The 15948-nt window shown below is 48.8% G+C and overlaps 1 protein-coding gene across 1 annotated transcript; it reads left to right on the top strand.

The window, feature by feature from the left end:
• The first annotated feature begins 13067 nt into the window (after nt 1-13067).
• Nucleotides 13068-15179, top strand: pou3f2a (POU class 3 homeobox 2a). The gene has a single exon (XM_052053433.1). The coding sequence runs from the start codon at nt 13089-13091 to the stop codon at nt 14379-14381; it is 1293 nt and encodes a 430-aa protein (XP_051909393.1). The 5' UTR covers nt 13068-13088; the 3' UTR covers nt 14382-15179.
• Nucleotides 15180-15948: the final 769 nt, after the last annotated feature.

The raw sequence follows: 15948 nt of genomic DNA, 5'->3' as shown, positions 1-15948 counted from the left end.
AGCAGGGTCCTTGAGGGTATGTGGGAATTCGCCCAACCAGTCTACATGTGTTTTGTGGACTTGGAGAAGGCGTTTGACCGTGTCCCTCGGGGAGTTCTGTGGGGGGTGCTTCGTGGGTATGGCGTACCGAACCCCCTGATACGGGCTGTTCGGTCACTATACCACCGATGTCAGAGTTTGGTTCGCATTGCCGGCAGTAAGTCGGAACCGTTTCCAGTGGGGGTAGGACTCCGCCAAGGCTGCCCTTTGTCGCCGATTCTGTTCATAACCTTTATGGACAGAATTTCTAGGCGCAGCCGAAGCGTTGAGGGAGTCTGTTTTGGGGGCCTCAGTATTACATCCCTGCTTTTTGCAGATGATGTGGTGCTGTTGGCTCCTTCAAACGGGGCTCTACAACTCTCACTGGAGCGTTTCGCAGCCGAGTGTGAAGCGGTTGGGATGAAAATCAGCACCTCCAAATCTGAAACCATGGTCCTCAGTCGGAAAAGGGTGGATTGCCCCCTCCGGGTCGGGGAGGAGATATTACCCCAAGTGGAGGAGTTTAAGTATCTTGGGGTCTTGTTCACGAGTGAGGGCAGGAGGGAGCGAGAGATCGACAGGCGGATCGGTGCAGCGTCTGCTGTGATGCGGACGTTGTATCGGTCTGTCGTGGTAAAGAAGGAGCTGAGCCAAAGGGCGAAGCTCTCAATTTACCGGTCGATCTACGTCCCAACCCTCATCTATGGCCACGAGCTATGGGTCGTGACCGAAAGAACGAGATCCCGGATACAAGCGGCCGAAATGAGTTTTCTCCGCAGGGTGTCCGGGCTCTCCCTTAGAGATAAGGTGAGGAGCTCGGTCATCCGGGAGGGGCTCAGAGTCGAGCCGCTTCTCCTCCACATCGAGAGTAGCCAGATGAGGTGGCTTGGGCATCTGATTCGGATGCCTCCTGAGCGCCTCCCTGGTGAGGTGTTCCGGGCATGTCCCACCGGGAGGAGACCCCGAGGAAGACCCAGGACACGCTGGAGAGACTACGTCACCCAGCTGGCTTGGGAACGCCTCGGAATCCCCCGGGGAGAGCTGGAAGAAGTAGCTAGGGAGAGGGAAGTCTGGGCTTCCCTGCTAAAGCTGTTGCCCCCGCGACCCGGCCCCGGATAAGCGGTAGATGATGGATGGATGGATGGATGTTCAGAAGTCATCGTCCAAGAAATGCGGAATGCTTCGGAAATTCTCCCCCCCAAATTATTTTGTTCATTGGCTGCCCGCGACAGTTTGCTTCGGCGTGATTGACAGTTCACAGTTTTGTGGTCATGTTTCCGCTCGTATTTTTTATTACATATTACCATTCACAAATCCATAAGTGGTTTATCCCTTCTAAGCGGTTCCTGCGCCGAAGGGTTATTGGTGAGCAAGCAAGGCACCCCGGCACGTCGGCGCGAGGGTGTAAAAGTGTCGTAAAGCACGTTGAGTGACGAGCAAATTGCCGCATAAATACAGACCGTTTACCGTTTTATCTTCATTTGGAATGCATTGGAAGCTTTTTAGCGGTGGGTGGGGGGAGTGTGCCACCCTCCCCCCTCCACACCATTTACACTGTTGCTCTAGTGAGCTGCGGCATGCAATTCTCCCGGGCTTTGCACGTGCAAAATACATCAGAGATGAAATATAGGCTTCCAATCGGAGGCTGACCAATCCTCCACATAGCCATTCATAGACAGGCGGCGAGGTGGGGGCGGGGGGGCTGGGGGGTTCACAAGCAGAGCTTCTCGTGATGGGAACCGGGCTGAGGGAGAGCGAGAGAGATGAGGAACCCCTGCAGTGCAGAGGATTGAACCTTCATTTCTTAACCACATATATACCTAGATATACCTCGACATATTTATAGGAGTGTTTGGATAGATTCTCGTCACAGCAGTCATTTTCACATGGCGAAAGAGTAAATGGCAGGGTAGGTAGACAGGTTTTAGATTTCTGTGAGGCGTCATCACATTCAACAGAACATTTGTTCAAAAAAAAATGTTGATAGAGACAAAAGGTCATTGTGTCTTTGTCGATCTGGAGAAAGCGTATGACAGGGTGCCCAGTGATAATGTATGAGGAAGGCTGGAGCGATTAGAAGTCCGTTAGAGCGGTACAGGACATGTATGATGACTCTAGAACAGTGCTGAGGTGTGCTGTAGGTGTGACGGAGGAATTCAAGGTGGAGGTGGGACTCCACCAGGAGTCAGCTCTAAGCCCCTTCTTATTTGCTATGGGAATGGCCAGGCTGACAGACGAGGTTTGACAGGAATCTCTACGCACTATGATGTTTGCAGATGACATTGTCATCTGTCGTGAGAGCGAGGAACAGGTGGAGGAGAAACTAGAGTGGTGGAGTTTTGCCTCAGAAAGTTGAGGAATGAAGGTCAGCGGCAGCAAGATGGAGTACATGTGCGTGAATGAGAGGGACCCAAGTACAAGAGTGAGATTACAGGGAGAAGAGATAAAGAAGGTGGAGGATTTTGAGTACTTGGGCTCAACTGTCCGGAGCAAAGGAGACGGTGGAAAAGAGGTGAAGAAGCGTGTATAGGCAGGGTGGAAGAATGGAGAAAATTCGGCTGGAGAAAAGTCTCGCGTCTAATGTGCGATAGAAGAGTTTCAGCTAAGATGAAAGGAAAGGTGTGTAAAACTGCGAAAAACACCAGCCATGCTGTTTGGACTGGAGACGGTGCCATATATACACACATATACCCCCCCCCTCCCCCCCGACCCCGACAAATGCTTATGCAGTGACCTACAGTCGCGGGCATAAGGACCAGGCCAGTCTGTGAATAGTGAAAATCTACGTCTAATTGATGCCCATTGAAATGCATTAGAAGAAAAAAAATTATCCCACCACCAAAATTCTTCCATAAACGCTGACAGTAAAAATACGGAAATAACGGAAATGAAGCATTTTCTTTTTTTTTTTTTCTCGGAAATTGCAGCCATTACCATTGCGATGTCGATTTGAATTTGATTCATTGTTCAGGTCTCGTGTGTGTGTACACCGCCTCAACTGAAATGTCTGTATCCCCGCCATTTTTACATTTCAAACACTTCAAAAGGGAAGGACGGAAGCACGTCAGGAGACACCCCCCACCCCTCCCGACCCTCTCATCTTGCCATATCCCCCCACCGCCCTCCAACCCCACCCCACATTGTTTCCTGGCTGATCCCAGCCATCTGCCTGTGGATATGAATGTTGGCGGAATGTGTCGACACGCCGCGGAAGGGAGAAATGAAAATGAAAAGTGCCGAGCCCCCACAAACACCCCCCCCCCCCATCTCACTTTCTCTCTCCCTGCTGATCCTCACGCTTTCGGCTCTATGCTCTCCTCAATCTCATCACCTCCTCCCTCGCTCTCTCCTTCCTTTACCGCTGTATCATCCTCATCTCACCCCCCCCCCCCCCCCCCGGTAATCAGTGCGCTCCCTCATTCCGTGGTGCACAGAGACACATTGATCTGGCAGCACACACTCACCCGTCGGTTGGCGGATGCCTCCACACACAGACACAAACACATACACACACGTACGCCGCCGCTGTCTTCTCACACACATTAACACAGGCGCATTGATCTGGCCCGCGGGTCAAGTTCAATAGGAACAGCCTTTTTTTTTTTCCTTTCCTCCCCCACCCCGTTTTCAATCCCCACACACACATGATATAGACAATTGAGGAATTGACAAATCACTTTCAGCTTTGGCGTGTGCCTGCGTATTTGTTTGCGCCGGCACATCAGAGCACTTATTCCCCCCCACACCCCCCCCCCCACAAACAAGTGTAATCCAAATGATGAAAACAACAACATAATAGTACACGCATCCTGCAGCGCCCAACGGGGGTGGCGAGTTGAGGGGCTGTGGCGTAGAGAAACCTGCACAGACAGGCAGAAAATCAAAGCACCGGAGACACACAAGCCAAAGCATGCTGGGATTGTTTCGGAAAGGGAATCCCACTTGAGTGAACCACCCTCCCTCCACTCGCTGCCCCCAGCCCCATCCATTTCTAAAATGTTCTGCTCTTTTATGATACCGGAGTAATTTATCCCTACGAGAGACGAGGAGACAGACACGGCGAGCAAAAAGTGGGGGAGGGAGGGGAGTCGCACATTTGGCACTATGCTCTGATTTAGCGAAGCAAATTTAATTTTGTTTGCTTTATTCAAGAGAGAGAGAGAGAGAGGGGGTGGGGGGCTGCAAGGGCTCATGTTGATTTCCACCAGAGGCAGAAGCAGCGCTAATGGGAGTTAGTGCCGCGTTCTAGCGGGCTTCGCCGCTCGCCGAATTAGCCTCATGCATATATTTAACGCCGACCTGCCGCACAAATTAGCCTGGCGGTACAAGTAGCATAGCACCTCTCCAGTGAGACTTTGAGATCTGAGCTGCAAATTAATTGGCTAGGTTCGTCGACAAGAGCGTGTGTGTGTGTGTGTGGTTGTGTGTGTCTTTCCCTCCCCGATCCTCCTGCTAGTCAAAATGATGCTTTCCAAATAGCTCAAACGCATTTGAGATGCATGGAAAAAGGTGTGTAAAAGCCATCTTCTAAAGCAACGGCTGACGCTTGTAACGAGAGGGAGGTAAAATAGGAAGCGGCGCGATCGTCTACCTCCTCCGCTTTTGGCAGTGATGCAAAAAGGTAAACAATTTGTTAGGCAAGTTGCCTCGGAAGTTAACGTTCAAGAAGCGACGCGCAAAAAAAGGGCGTCGCAAAAAGCGAGATTTGGCTATTGTCTGTCCGTGTGCAATCCGGGGACATTGAGGTCTCTCTCGTTATATTGGTGAAGTGCAGTCAATGCGGTAGATGGGGTAAAGTTGGCATACAAGTATGGATCGGTTGATTGGATCATTTTGGTTGGTATCAATTTGTATTGTACAAACCAACGCGCTTGTTGATGACATCACAGCAACTGCCTCAGTGTAAAAAGCGTGTCCGAGACGTGCGTCACCCCTATTTAAAGGGAATCGCGGTTCTAAGACTTCACTCAAAAGGTGTCAAAATCACTCGATTAATCGACACATTCATTAATCGATCATGAAATTAATCAACAACCATTTTGAGGACCGAGTAATTATTATTTAACACAGTTGTTTACCCTAAAATTGTCCAGATGTAAACTTCACAGTTCTAAGACTCGACTCAAAAGGTGTTAAAATCACTCAGTTAATCAACAAATTAATTAATCAATCATCAAATTAATCAACAACCTTTTTGAGGACCAAGTAATTATTTACCGCTGTTGTTTACCCTAAAATTGTCCAGATGCAAACTTCACGGTTCTAAGACTCGACTCAAAATTAGGTTTAAAAAGAGCAATCGTCGCGGCTCATCTTTGTGCCGGGTTTGGTCCTGTGTCATTCACAAGCTAACTGTGATGTACATTTTCAGCGGACAGCGAGGGGCAAAATGGCGGCCCCCTGAAATTGATAAAAATGGGGTGGATTTAAATTAATATTCCAAAAAATGAAAAATATTAGTCTGAGTGGCGTGTTTAAGGGATGCATTGAAGTATTCTAAATATATATTTTTTCACTTCTCCTTCTCATTCACGATAAGCTAATCGAATGACAAAACTTGAAGTCTTCCTGGATGAAAGCAGCTTCAAAGAATTTTGCGGCGGCGTTGCCGTTTCCTTTTTTTTTTTTTTTTTTTGGAACAAAGCATGGGCGCAAAAGCTGGACATACCATTTTTCCAAAACATTTTTAACGACTCGCTACATTTGAGGATTGATTCATGGATTGACGAAGCTCTGCGTCTCCACGGTTGTGTCCATATGGCGTTACATCGCGGCGGGAAAACCCAATCGGCGCTCGACCGTATCGACTCCACGCGCGCCCCCATTTGCATGGCAACGTGCCGATTAATCTGCCGCAGAGGCCACGGCGTAGACTTGTGTATGGACACGTATGGAGATTTACTTGTGTTTTAACCCCGGGGTTAGCCATCAGTATTGATCGCAACCGACTTAGCCTGATTTTAATCCCCGCTCGGCCCGGGACTATCGATCGGGGGCGCCGCGCTCTCAAGTAGGTTTAACGACTTACCTGCACCCCCCCCCCCCCCTGATCTCCATCCGAGACTTTTCGTTAGTACACGTGCAAAAGAGAAGCGACACCAGGCCGTGCAGTTTGCCATGCCGGAGCCGCCACCCCATCTTCACACTTGATAGCGGGCCGCTTGTAAAATACGACTCGCAATGCGTTGAATGAATGAAAAATTTTGCTTGCCTGGTCTGAACACCGCACTGGTGTCAGTCTAAAAACACCTGAATTACGGGCACTCATCCAAGAGCCGGGTAGCCTCCGTTTTATGTCTTTACGGCTCGTCTGAATAAACGCTTACGTGATTCAACACGGGGCATGTTACGGGAGGGCCACGGCGGTCCGCAGGAAGGGATTTATAGATAAAACCCAAATACTAGACACCCTGGATTAGTGCGACACCAACTATGGAGGACGTGTGTGTGTGTGTTTATGTCTCCATGCACGTGTGTGTGTTTGTGTGTGCACGCTTTGATGTTTCTCCTCCATTTGTCCTCCCAGAGGCAGATCCAGGCAAAAAGGGGGGTGGGGGGGGGAATAAATTGGAGAAAGAGTAAATCAATGCTAAAAAGAACCAAACTAACCTCAAGGCTAACCAAGCATCTTTCCTCCTCCGCCATCATCCTTTCAGCTCCACTTCAAATTGCTCCCATCCAGACATGTGGTTGTATTTCAGTACCCATAATTCTCTCTAGTTTTATGTTGAGTTTGGCTTCAAGTGGCAGCTTTTTTTTGGGGGGGGGACGTATTGAATATTCAGAACACTGTAAGTTCATTCAGTTTGTGATGTGAGATTTTAAAATAACAAAAAGTTTGGACGGAGCCCGGGCATAATCTCGAAGCGTCTCATCGGGAACGTCGTCAGCACGTCTCACTGCGGTGAAACTCTTCTACAACGAAACCGACATGGGCGAAAATACCCCCCCCCCCCCCCCAGTGTGAAAAAATCTTCACGCATTAACACCATTCCCACTTTCCTGCCCCCCCCCCCCCATACAACGACAAAAACCAAAAACTTTTGCGTTATACGAAATCACCACACTGGTTTGGTTATGGGGCGGCCCGGTAGTCCAGTGGTAGCACGTCGGCTTCACAGTGCAGAGTTACCGGGTTCGATTCCAGCCCCGGCCTCCCTGTGTGGAGTTTGCATGTTCTCCCTGGGCTTGCGTGGGTTTTCTCTGGGTGCTCCGGTTTCCTCCCACATTCCAAAAACATGCAGGGCAGGCTGATTGGATGCTCTAAATTGTTCCAAGGTGTGGGTGTGGATGGTTGTTCGTCTCTGTGTGCCCTGCGATTGGCTGGCAACTGATTCAGGCTGTCCCCCGCCTACTGTCCGAAGACTGCTGGGATAGGCTCCAGCACCCCCCCCCCCCCCCCCACGACCCTAGTGAGGATCAAGCGGTTCGGAAAATGGATGGATGGAAGGGTTTGGTTATGTGTGTGTGTGTTGTGTGTGTTTACATCTGAGATCAAATTTGCTACAGTGAAAACCCCCCTGTTGTGAAAAATGTCTTGCTGCAAACATGATTCATCATTGTAGAGGAGTTTCACTGTATCCCGTCATCACGTATGAATTCGTGACCTCACCAATCAAAAACGCCAAGTCAAGTTGTGACATTGCGGCAGCGTGGGGGCCATGCGAAAGGGGGTACAGATGGAGCCAAACCCTAGCAGCCTAGGGCACAGCGAGTGTGTGGATTGGGATTATACGGGGCGGGGGTGCGCTCACAGCCAAAGGCTCTTCAGTGAGTTTTCCATTCAACCTTAAGTCCTCTAAGACCTGCTCATCTCTTCTAAGTGCGGCACGCTGAGATGTGATCTAATGCCGAGTGCCACATGAGAGCGTGCGTGCGTGCGTATGCGCTGTGACTCTTTGATGAGACCCCTGCCGGTGTGTGCGGCTGCACGTTTAAGAGTAACGAAGGCCTCTGTGTGTCTGTGTGTGCATTCGGATTCATCCCCGAAGGGCCGTTTGGGCTATTCTTACACAGGTTTTCCCTTTTTGTGGGGGAGATTGAGTAGAGGGGGCGCCTGCGAGGTAGTGTGGTCTCTGGGTTTTGCATTCAGATGTAATTAGCGGCCACAAAGGCCTGGTTAAAGCTGGAATCCTCCGAGCTGCACTCTGGCTTTGATTGTGTGGGCCAGCTGTGGAGGAATGGCCATTATCTCCATGTGTCCGGCAGCATAAAAGAACCCCCTCCCCTACTCTGTTGCCCAACACACACACAGACCCCTTGCTCCAGTCCGCCCAGCATTTGGGTTCCCACCAGGGGGAGGACCACGAGCCAGTTATACAAAAAGACGATAGCTCCCAAAATGGTGCTTTCTTGCAATTGGAGATTCGGATGAATATTCAACACAACCCCCCCTGTGAGAGAATTCTCTAGGAAATAAGACACGCGTGGCTTTTTAGTCCATTTTGTAAAGTTGTTTTCTGTTCTATTCATGGGTGCATTTAATCATAGATGTCCGACAAAACCGTTCGGGGGACACTTAGGCCCATTCGTCCTGTGCAGCAATTGAATCTTCTCGGCGATTGGGGCCGTTTAATTAGTGTTAATTTAACGCTCAGATTCTCCATCATTAAGCTACTCTCGGACTCGCAACAACAGGCCGAGACGGTGTGTTTGTGTGTGCGCGAAAAGTGTGTCGTGTTTTGACAGCACAGCCAGTCCTTTGACTCGAATTAACGGCGACCTCTTCGGCGTGTACGAAGCGGGATTCGCATCGTTTATGCGTTATTAAGTCCCCTAATTGGACAGCCAGTAGTTTGCATATTAGACTATTAGGCTAATATGTTTTGCTCCTCTCGGCTGCACGGCCCCCCGCAACAGCCCTCGGCGACACATTTGGTGATTCTGAGAATTACGCTCTAATCGTAAAACTGTGTTCTTTTGATCCCCCACAATTCCGTTCTGGCCACGCGTCTTCGCCGCGATTTGATTTAACACGTTTATTAAGTAGCCCGACTCGCGTTAGTCCTCATTTTGCATCTGTGAGGCAAAGTTTTATTACTGTTGACGCATGTAGCCGACGTAATATGAACACTTCAAGGTTAAATACTGTATTATTTTGTCCTTCAGGGGTGGGGGGGGGGGGGGGTACATTTAACCTTTTCATCGCTTTCATGTTTTGCTTTGACTGCCCCAATTTAGGTTTTCTTAGATACGTTCTCAATCATATTTCAGCGGAGTTGAGGATAGTTCTCAGAAGAGGTGCCAAAATCACTCGATTAATCGACAAGTTAATTAATCATGGCATTAATCAACAACCATTTTGAGAACCGAGGAATTATTTACCGTCGTTGTTTACCCTAAAATTGTCCAGATGCAAACTTCTGAGTGACCGTTAAGCATGCTCTGTGCCTTTTGTGGAAATCTGTGCGAACTAGAGTGACAGCAGGTGTAAAAGAATATTTTTGGGATCAAATGGAACTTTGTTTTAAAATTACATTTTGGAAAGGGGCAACATTTTTATTTTTTCACTATTGCCATTGCTCAATGGGACTTCGCTGCACAACCAAAATGTCGATCACAACGTGTAATAAATATCTCACAGGATTTATAGTAATGCCTTGCTATAACACGGTTAAAAAAAAATTTGTGCAGTTTTTTCTTTTATACTGTACATTGTGTTGTGCGTCCTGATTGGCTTAGGGACTGTCGACTAATGTCAACGTTCTGTACAGTATCTCTAAAAACTCTGTTCTTTGGAAGAAAACGTTGATAGAGATATAATTTTTTTTTTAATGCTTGGGCCTGGAAAAAAAAGATTTAACGTTAGGTATCATTCAATCCAGTATTATACACAGTACATCGTACTTGTAAAAAACTAAAGCTGACTCCTTCACGGATTCCCCTCGTCACGGGTTCTTTTTTGGAACGTAACCCCAGCGATAAACGAGGTCTTGCTGTTGTTCCAAAACAAATCCTGACATTCTAGTAGCCCACACCCCCTGACTCCCGCTGCCCCCCCCCAGCGGGTTTAGTGAGACAACAGTATGCCTCCATCGCAAAGTTTAGCCAACAAGCAGGTGGGAGGAGGGCATCATGGGCTTGAGGGTCTCCATTCTGTTTAGCCCCCTCGCCGTCCTCACTAAACACTCTCCCTCCCCTCACCTCCCCTGCCATTATTTGTCCCGAGCGCACGGCCCCCAATGGGCCCTTTTGGAAGGCGGCGAAAAGAAGAAGAAGAAGAAGAAGAAGAGATTGCAGCTGTGACGTGGGCGTTGTTGTTCCATTCAGCGCCCTCGCCATGGCAACGGGGCAAAAGGCCCTTAGAAGCACGCAGCTTTTCTCTCTGGACAGCGCAGCCAGCTGGAAGTCTCTCGCCGGCTTCAATGCTTGCTAAATATCCCAAATATTTCTTTCGGGACTACTACAGCGCAGAAATATTCAACTTCACTCAGTAATTTTAATTCACTTTGGACTTATTTTGAATCTAGTCGGTGGACAAATGAACTTTTTTCCTAACCCCCCCCCCCCCCCCCCGCCCCTCAAAAAATACTTGTTTGTTTTCCCCAGCCATCTGCTGGGTAGCTGTGGATATGGAATAGATTGGATTACATTTACCCAAGGTTGGGTTAATTATTTTGACCCAGCAGATTGGGTTGAAAATGGGATTTGGGCGGGCCATTTGTGTATTGGTGCGTAAGTCGATTTCATGTCATATTCTCGACAGTGTTGGTTGTGGCTGCATGCCCGAGTGGCTAGACACAGATATTGGGCTATGCTGGGAACCCAGGATCCTGGTCACTTTGACTCATTAGTATGGATAGTTTTTAACTCTTGTTAAATCAAAGACTTTCTTGGTCAACTTTTCAAACAAATACGCCAGGTAGACATAACTGTGACATAGCCGTTTCACCCTTTTTTTAAAGATCTTATAGGAGCTATTTTCATTCATCCATTCGATTTTCAGTAACACTTATCTTCATCTCAGCTGACGTTGCATTGACATTCACACCCGTGGACAATGTAGGTACCGTATTTTCCACACTATAAGGCGCACCGAAAAGTCTTCCATTTTCTTAAAAGCTCAAAGCGCGCCTTAAATCCGGTGCGCCTCATTTACGGTCATTACGGTAATATGTCGACCCCAAGATGCCTCCTTGCTGGAGACATGCTTACAATGTTAGAACTTGCTGTTGGTTCAGTGAATTGTGTCGCTGCTTTATGAAATAAGTTTTTGTTGCAACTCAGAAAAAAGGAGAGCTGTGGTGTTAGTTTTTTAAAACGCACACTTTACGGGTTTTCACAGTCTCAACAAATACAGGTATGTCTTTGTCCGTCTCCGTGCCTTCTCTTCTTCCGTTCAACTCGAGAGGCATTCATGACCGCCTCTGAAAAGCGTAAATTAACGAGTCCTTTGATGAAACTATGAAAATTGAAAATAATTCATCCAAACAGAAAATCAAGCCATAAATTCTGTAGGGGGGGCTACAGAATTTATTTGGAGATTTCCTCGCTTGATTTTCAGTATTGATGCATTATTTTCAATTTTCATAGTTTCATTGGAGTAATCGTTAATTTACATTTTTCGGAGGCGGTCATGAATGCCTCTCGAGTCGAACGGAATGCACATAGCTCCATCTAGTGGATATATTGTAGATTGCGTTTTATAATCCAGTGCTTCCAATATATGAAAAAAATGACAAAATAGGCCATTCATTGATGGTGTGCCTCATAATCCAGTGCGCCTTTTAGTGCGGATAATACGATAAATCTTCCATAATGCAAACAGGTACATTTGGGGAATTTGGGAGGTAGTTGGAGTACATGCAATCTTCTCAACCGCATTGACGGAACTCTGTCGTAACCTCAAGAAATCTATACAAAGATACTGCTGGCGTTATACTCGACATAAAGATCACAATTACTTACGGTTTGGCGCATGGCTTGCTATCCGGTAGGCACATTTTTATGGTACTCTAACTGGATCTCCTAATTGCCTCTGGAAAACTGGTGGTGTTCCACAAGGCTCGATATTGGGTCCACTGCATCAATATCAAAATTATTTGGCATTCCTGGAGGAAAGGTAAGACAGAATAGATATAGCAAGCAACCAGCATGCGGGGCAGCAGATGGCAATGCTAAGTAATCAGTTTTTTATACATATGGTCTGCAAGTGTTTTTCATCCAAATATTGTTGGCTTGCACAGGTTATTGGTAGACTATGACGCGTTCGGACTTTTGTATAAATTTGGGTTACATCGCTGCTGTTGAAACTGAGCAACCTCATGTGCGATATTTTAGATACATTGTATTTTTGGTCCTATGTTTTGGGGGCTTTTGCCTTTCAAGGTTTTATTTTCAGATTTGCATGGCGGTTTAAATCAGATATTTTCAGCCTGGAGGTTGCACATTTGTTGTGACTTTTGTTGACATAAACATGTTAGCATGACTGTAGGGTGTGTTCGGAATCACTCCTGAGCAACGACAGTGCCCAATGTCGTGAGCTTGTCATTACATTTTTTTTTTTAGATGAGACAACATGACACCAATGACTTAATTGTCAGTGCGCCAAAACAACTTTTCATTTGATGACTGATCTATGTGCTCCATTATACATATAAAAATTCCTTTGTAAGCAGGAAATCACAAGGGAATGATGATACCAGGGGGAATCATTCACTCGCTTTACTTTTTAGTGAATTAAAAGTCCCTACATAGGGGAAAAGGTGAGGAGTGAAGGATTGCAGCAGTCTCGAAAGGAAAATGATGCTTGTGAACGGTTGTCCCCAAGTTACTAACAGGTGATCAATCCCAGCGACGCATGAATGAGAGCGAAACTTTATGTGTGTGTGTGTGTTTACACTCTGCCTCCGCCGTAGTGAGCTCCAGCACGCTGCGGGACCGCTCGTAGTATTGTGGGGCCGAGGGGATGGGATGAGGGGGGCTTTGTGCACAATCTCCCGTGACCAATGAGCGGGGTGCTGTCAGGGGTAACCACATGTGTCAGCCACTCTCGGCCAATAAAGAGCGGAGCGAGGCGGACCACAGGTGCGCGCCTCTGCCTTGCGTCCCTTTGGCACAGCGCCCCGGAGATGCTGGAGAGAGACGCCTCGCTGCCCCGTGGCGCGCACCTCTTTCCCGTCAAAGGCAGCCTCCTTCTGTCCCCCCACCCCCTCGTGCTCCCCACTCGGGCGGTGATGGCGACCGCCACGTCCAACCACTTCAGCGTCCTCAGCAGCCCCGGCAGCCCTCCGCCGCCGCCGCAGCAGTCGGAGTCCGAAACCATGCAGCAGCAGCAGCAGCAGCAGCAACAGCAGCAGCAGTACAGGGACGCGCACGCCCTGCTTCAGAGCGACTACGGCGCGCACCCGCTCAGCCACGCGCACCAGTGGATCGCGGCGCTGTCTCACCACGGGGACGCCGGCGCCCCGTGGCCTCCAAGCCCGCTCGGGGAGCAGGACGTCAAGCCCGTGCTGCAGCAGCACGACGGCGACCGCGAGGAGTTACGCGAGTCCGGCGGCGACGCGCAACAGCGACACCCTCACCCCGCGCATCACGACGCCAGAGCATGGCGCGCCGGCAGCGCCGCCTCCGCGCACATCCCCGCCATGGCGACGTCTGAGGGTCAGGGTCTGCTCTACTCTCAGTCCGGATACGGCTTGATGTCCGGCGGCGAGCAGCAAGGAGGCGGCATGCACCACCACCACCCGCACCCGCACGTGCACGCGCACCACCCGCTGGCTCGGGACGACGAGCAGCATAGCCACAGCCCGCACCTGAGCGACCACGGAGGCGGGCCGACGCCGCCGCTGCTGCCGCCGCAGCAGCACCAGGACCACTCGGACGAGGACACGCCGACCTCGGACGAGCTGGAGCAATTCGCCAAGCAGTTCAAGCAACGGCGCATCAAACTCGGCTTCACTCAGGCCGACGTGGGCTTGGCCCTGGGGACCCTGTACGGCAACGTCTTCTCGCAGACCACCATCTGCAGGTTCGAGGCGCTGCAGCTCAGCTTCAAGAATATGTGCAAGCTGAAGCCGCTGCTGAACAAGTGGCTGGAGGAGGCCGACTCGACCTCGGGCAGCCCCACCAGCCTGGACAAGATCGCGGCGCAGGGCCGCAAGAGGAAAAAGAGGACCTCCATCGAGGTCGGCGTCAAAGGGGCCCTGGAGAGCCACTTTCTCAAGTGCCCGAAGCCCGGAGCGGCCGAGATCAACTCGCTAGCGGACAGCTTGCAGCTGGAGAAGGAGGTGGTCCGGGTTTGGTTCTGTAACAGAAGGCAGAAGGAGAAGCGGATGACGCCCGCCGGGGGGGCCCTGCCGGGAGGTGAGGACATGTACGGGGACAGCCCCCCGCATCACGGAGGACAGACCCCGGTGCAGTGACCTCAACCTCCCCCTGCCCCCCCACCCCCCGCGCGCCTTCCTTTCTCTTGGACGCCCCCCCCCACCCCCCACTCTAAAATAAACGTTGCGAGGACACAAGCGGAATTTACAGTACAGGCGTCAAAAGCAGCAGATGTTGACGGATGCTCTTTTCGCAGCCACTATTATGGGATATATTCTCCTCCTCATTATTATTATGACGGGACGTGCTTCACGCTGCCGTGGGAGCTAAGCAAACGCCTTTTGTGCGTCACTGTGCCACACACACACACACACACACGCGAAGAAAGGCAACGTTTTGTGGACGTGTCAGGGGGTGCAAAGGGGGGGGGGGGAGATTGTTCTCGCGTGGGCTGGGTGAACCGCAGTGAGTCCAAGTGGGTAAATAAACGCCATCTTTGCGTGGAACAAAAGCAACAGGGGTTCGAACAGCTGCGGACACCTGCCTGCCCCTTCGCTCACATTTATAAGCCAGCAACAGCAGTATTATTATTATTATTGTTATTATGGCGATACATTATTTTGTATTGTTTATTGTGGCTCTTATTTAAAGGTTCGTTTCGGTTCGATAGTGAATGTAAATTTCGCCCCTGCTCATTGGTCACAAGCCAGCAACAACATTATTCTTAAAATTATTATTATTATTATGACTTGACTGTCATTCTCAGCCGACGATTGCTACCGTATTTTAATACGGTTATTTTGTATTCATTTTCGATAAACGTACCAAATAGTTTTTGATGTGACACATTTTGTAAAAGAAATCAAAATAAAAAAAGGTACGATATTAATACAGTATTACACGTGACATGGTCGTTGTGACATTCGCAGCAATTCGTCAATTCAGTAATAAACATAACGATGAAGGTCAATTATAACAATAATCATAATACTAATAATAATACTGGAAAGACCTTAAAGTTTTTTTTGTGTGTGTGCAGTGTTTTTGATGTTTATTTATGTACTTTTTTTAAAGAAGGAAAAAAAAACTCACGCAACGAAAAATAATTTTGTGAGACTCTTTAAAAGCAATTCATCCCGTTTATGCCTTCCTCTCCTATGAAGATGGAGGACATTCATTTAAAAAAAAACTATATACACGTCCCTCGTGAGGATAAAGCGTGCCCGTGTGTGTGTGTATATATATATAGATATATATAGATATATATATCTATATATACACACACACACACACACACAATAATAATAATTTAAAATCACGCTGAATAACATATACCAGCTGTATGACTCATACTTTCACCCAGACTCTTTGTGGGATGTACCTCATTCGTTTTTTTTGGTAATTATTTTTATTGTGTGTGTGTGTGTACACACACGGTTCGTTTTGAATTATTGTCAGTCTGTGCCAACACGCGCACACACGTGTTCTTGTGCTACTGTGATTTCCATAAGCTTATCTGATGAGGACACGGTTGGGGTTGGGGTGTGGTGGTGGGGGGGGGGGGGGGGGGGGTCTGGCATGTTGGTTTGTATTTTCCTGCATCAAATGTGGAAATTCAGACGCAGCTTGTCCTGTGTTGACGTACAACGAAGCTCTCTGAATGTA

Source organism: Hippocampus zosterae, chromosome 19 (assembly GCF_025434085.1).
Source record: "Hippocampus zosterae strain Florida chromosome 19, ASM2543408v3, whole genome shotgun sequence".
NCBI lineage: Eukaryota > Metazoa > Chordata > Actinopteri > Syngnathiformes > Syngnathidae > Hippocampus > Hippocampus zosterae.
Note: the sequence above shows the minus strand (reverse complement) of the source record. Positions and strands in the feature narration are given on the sequence as shown.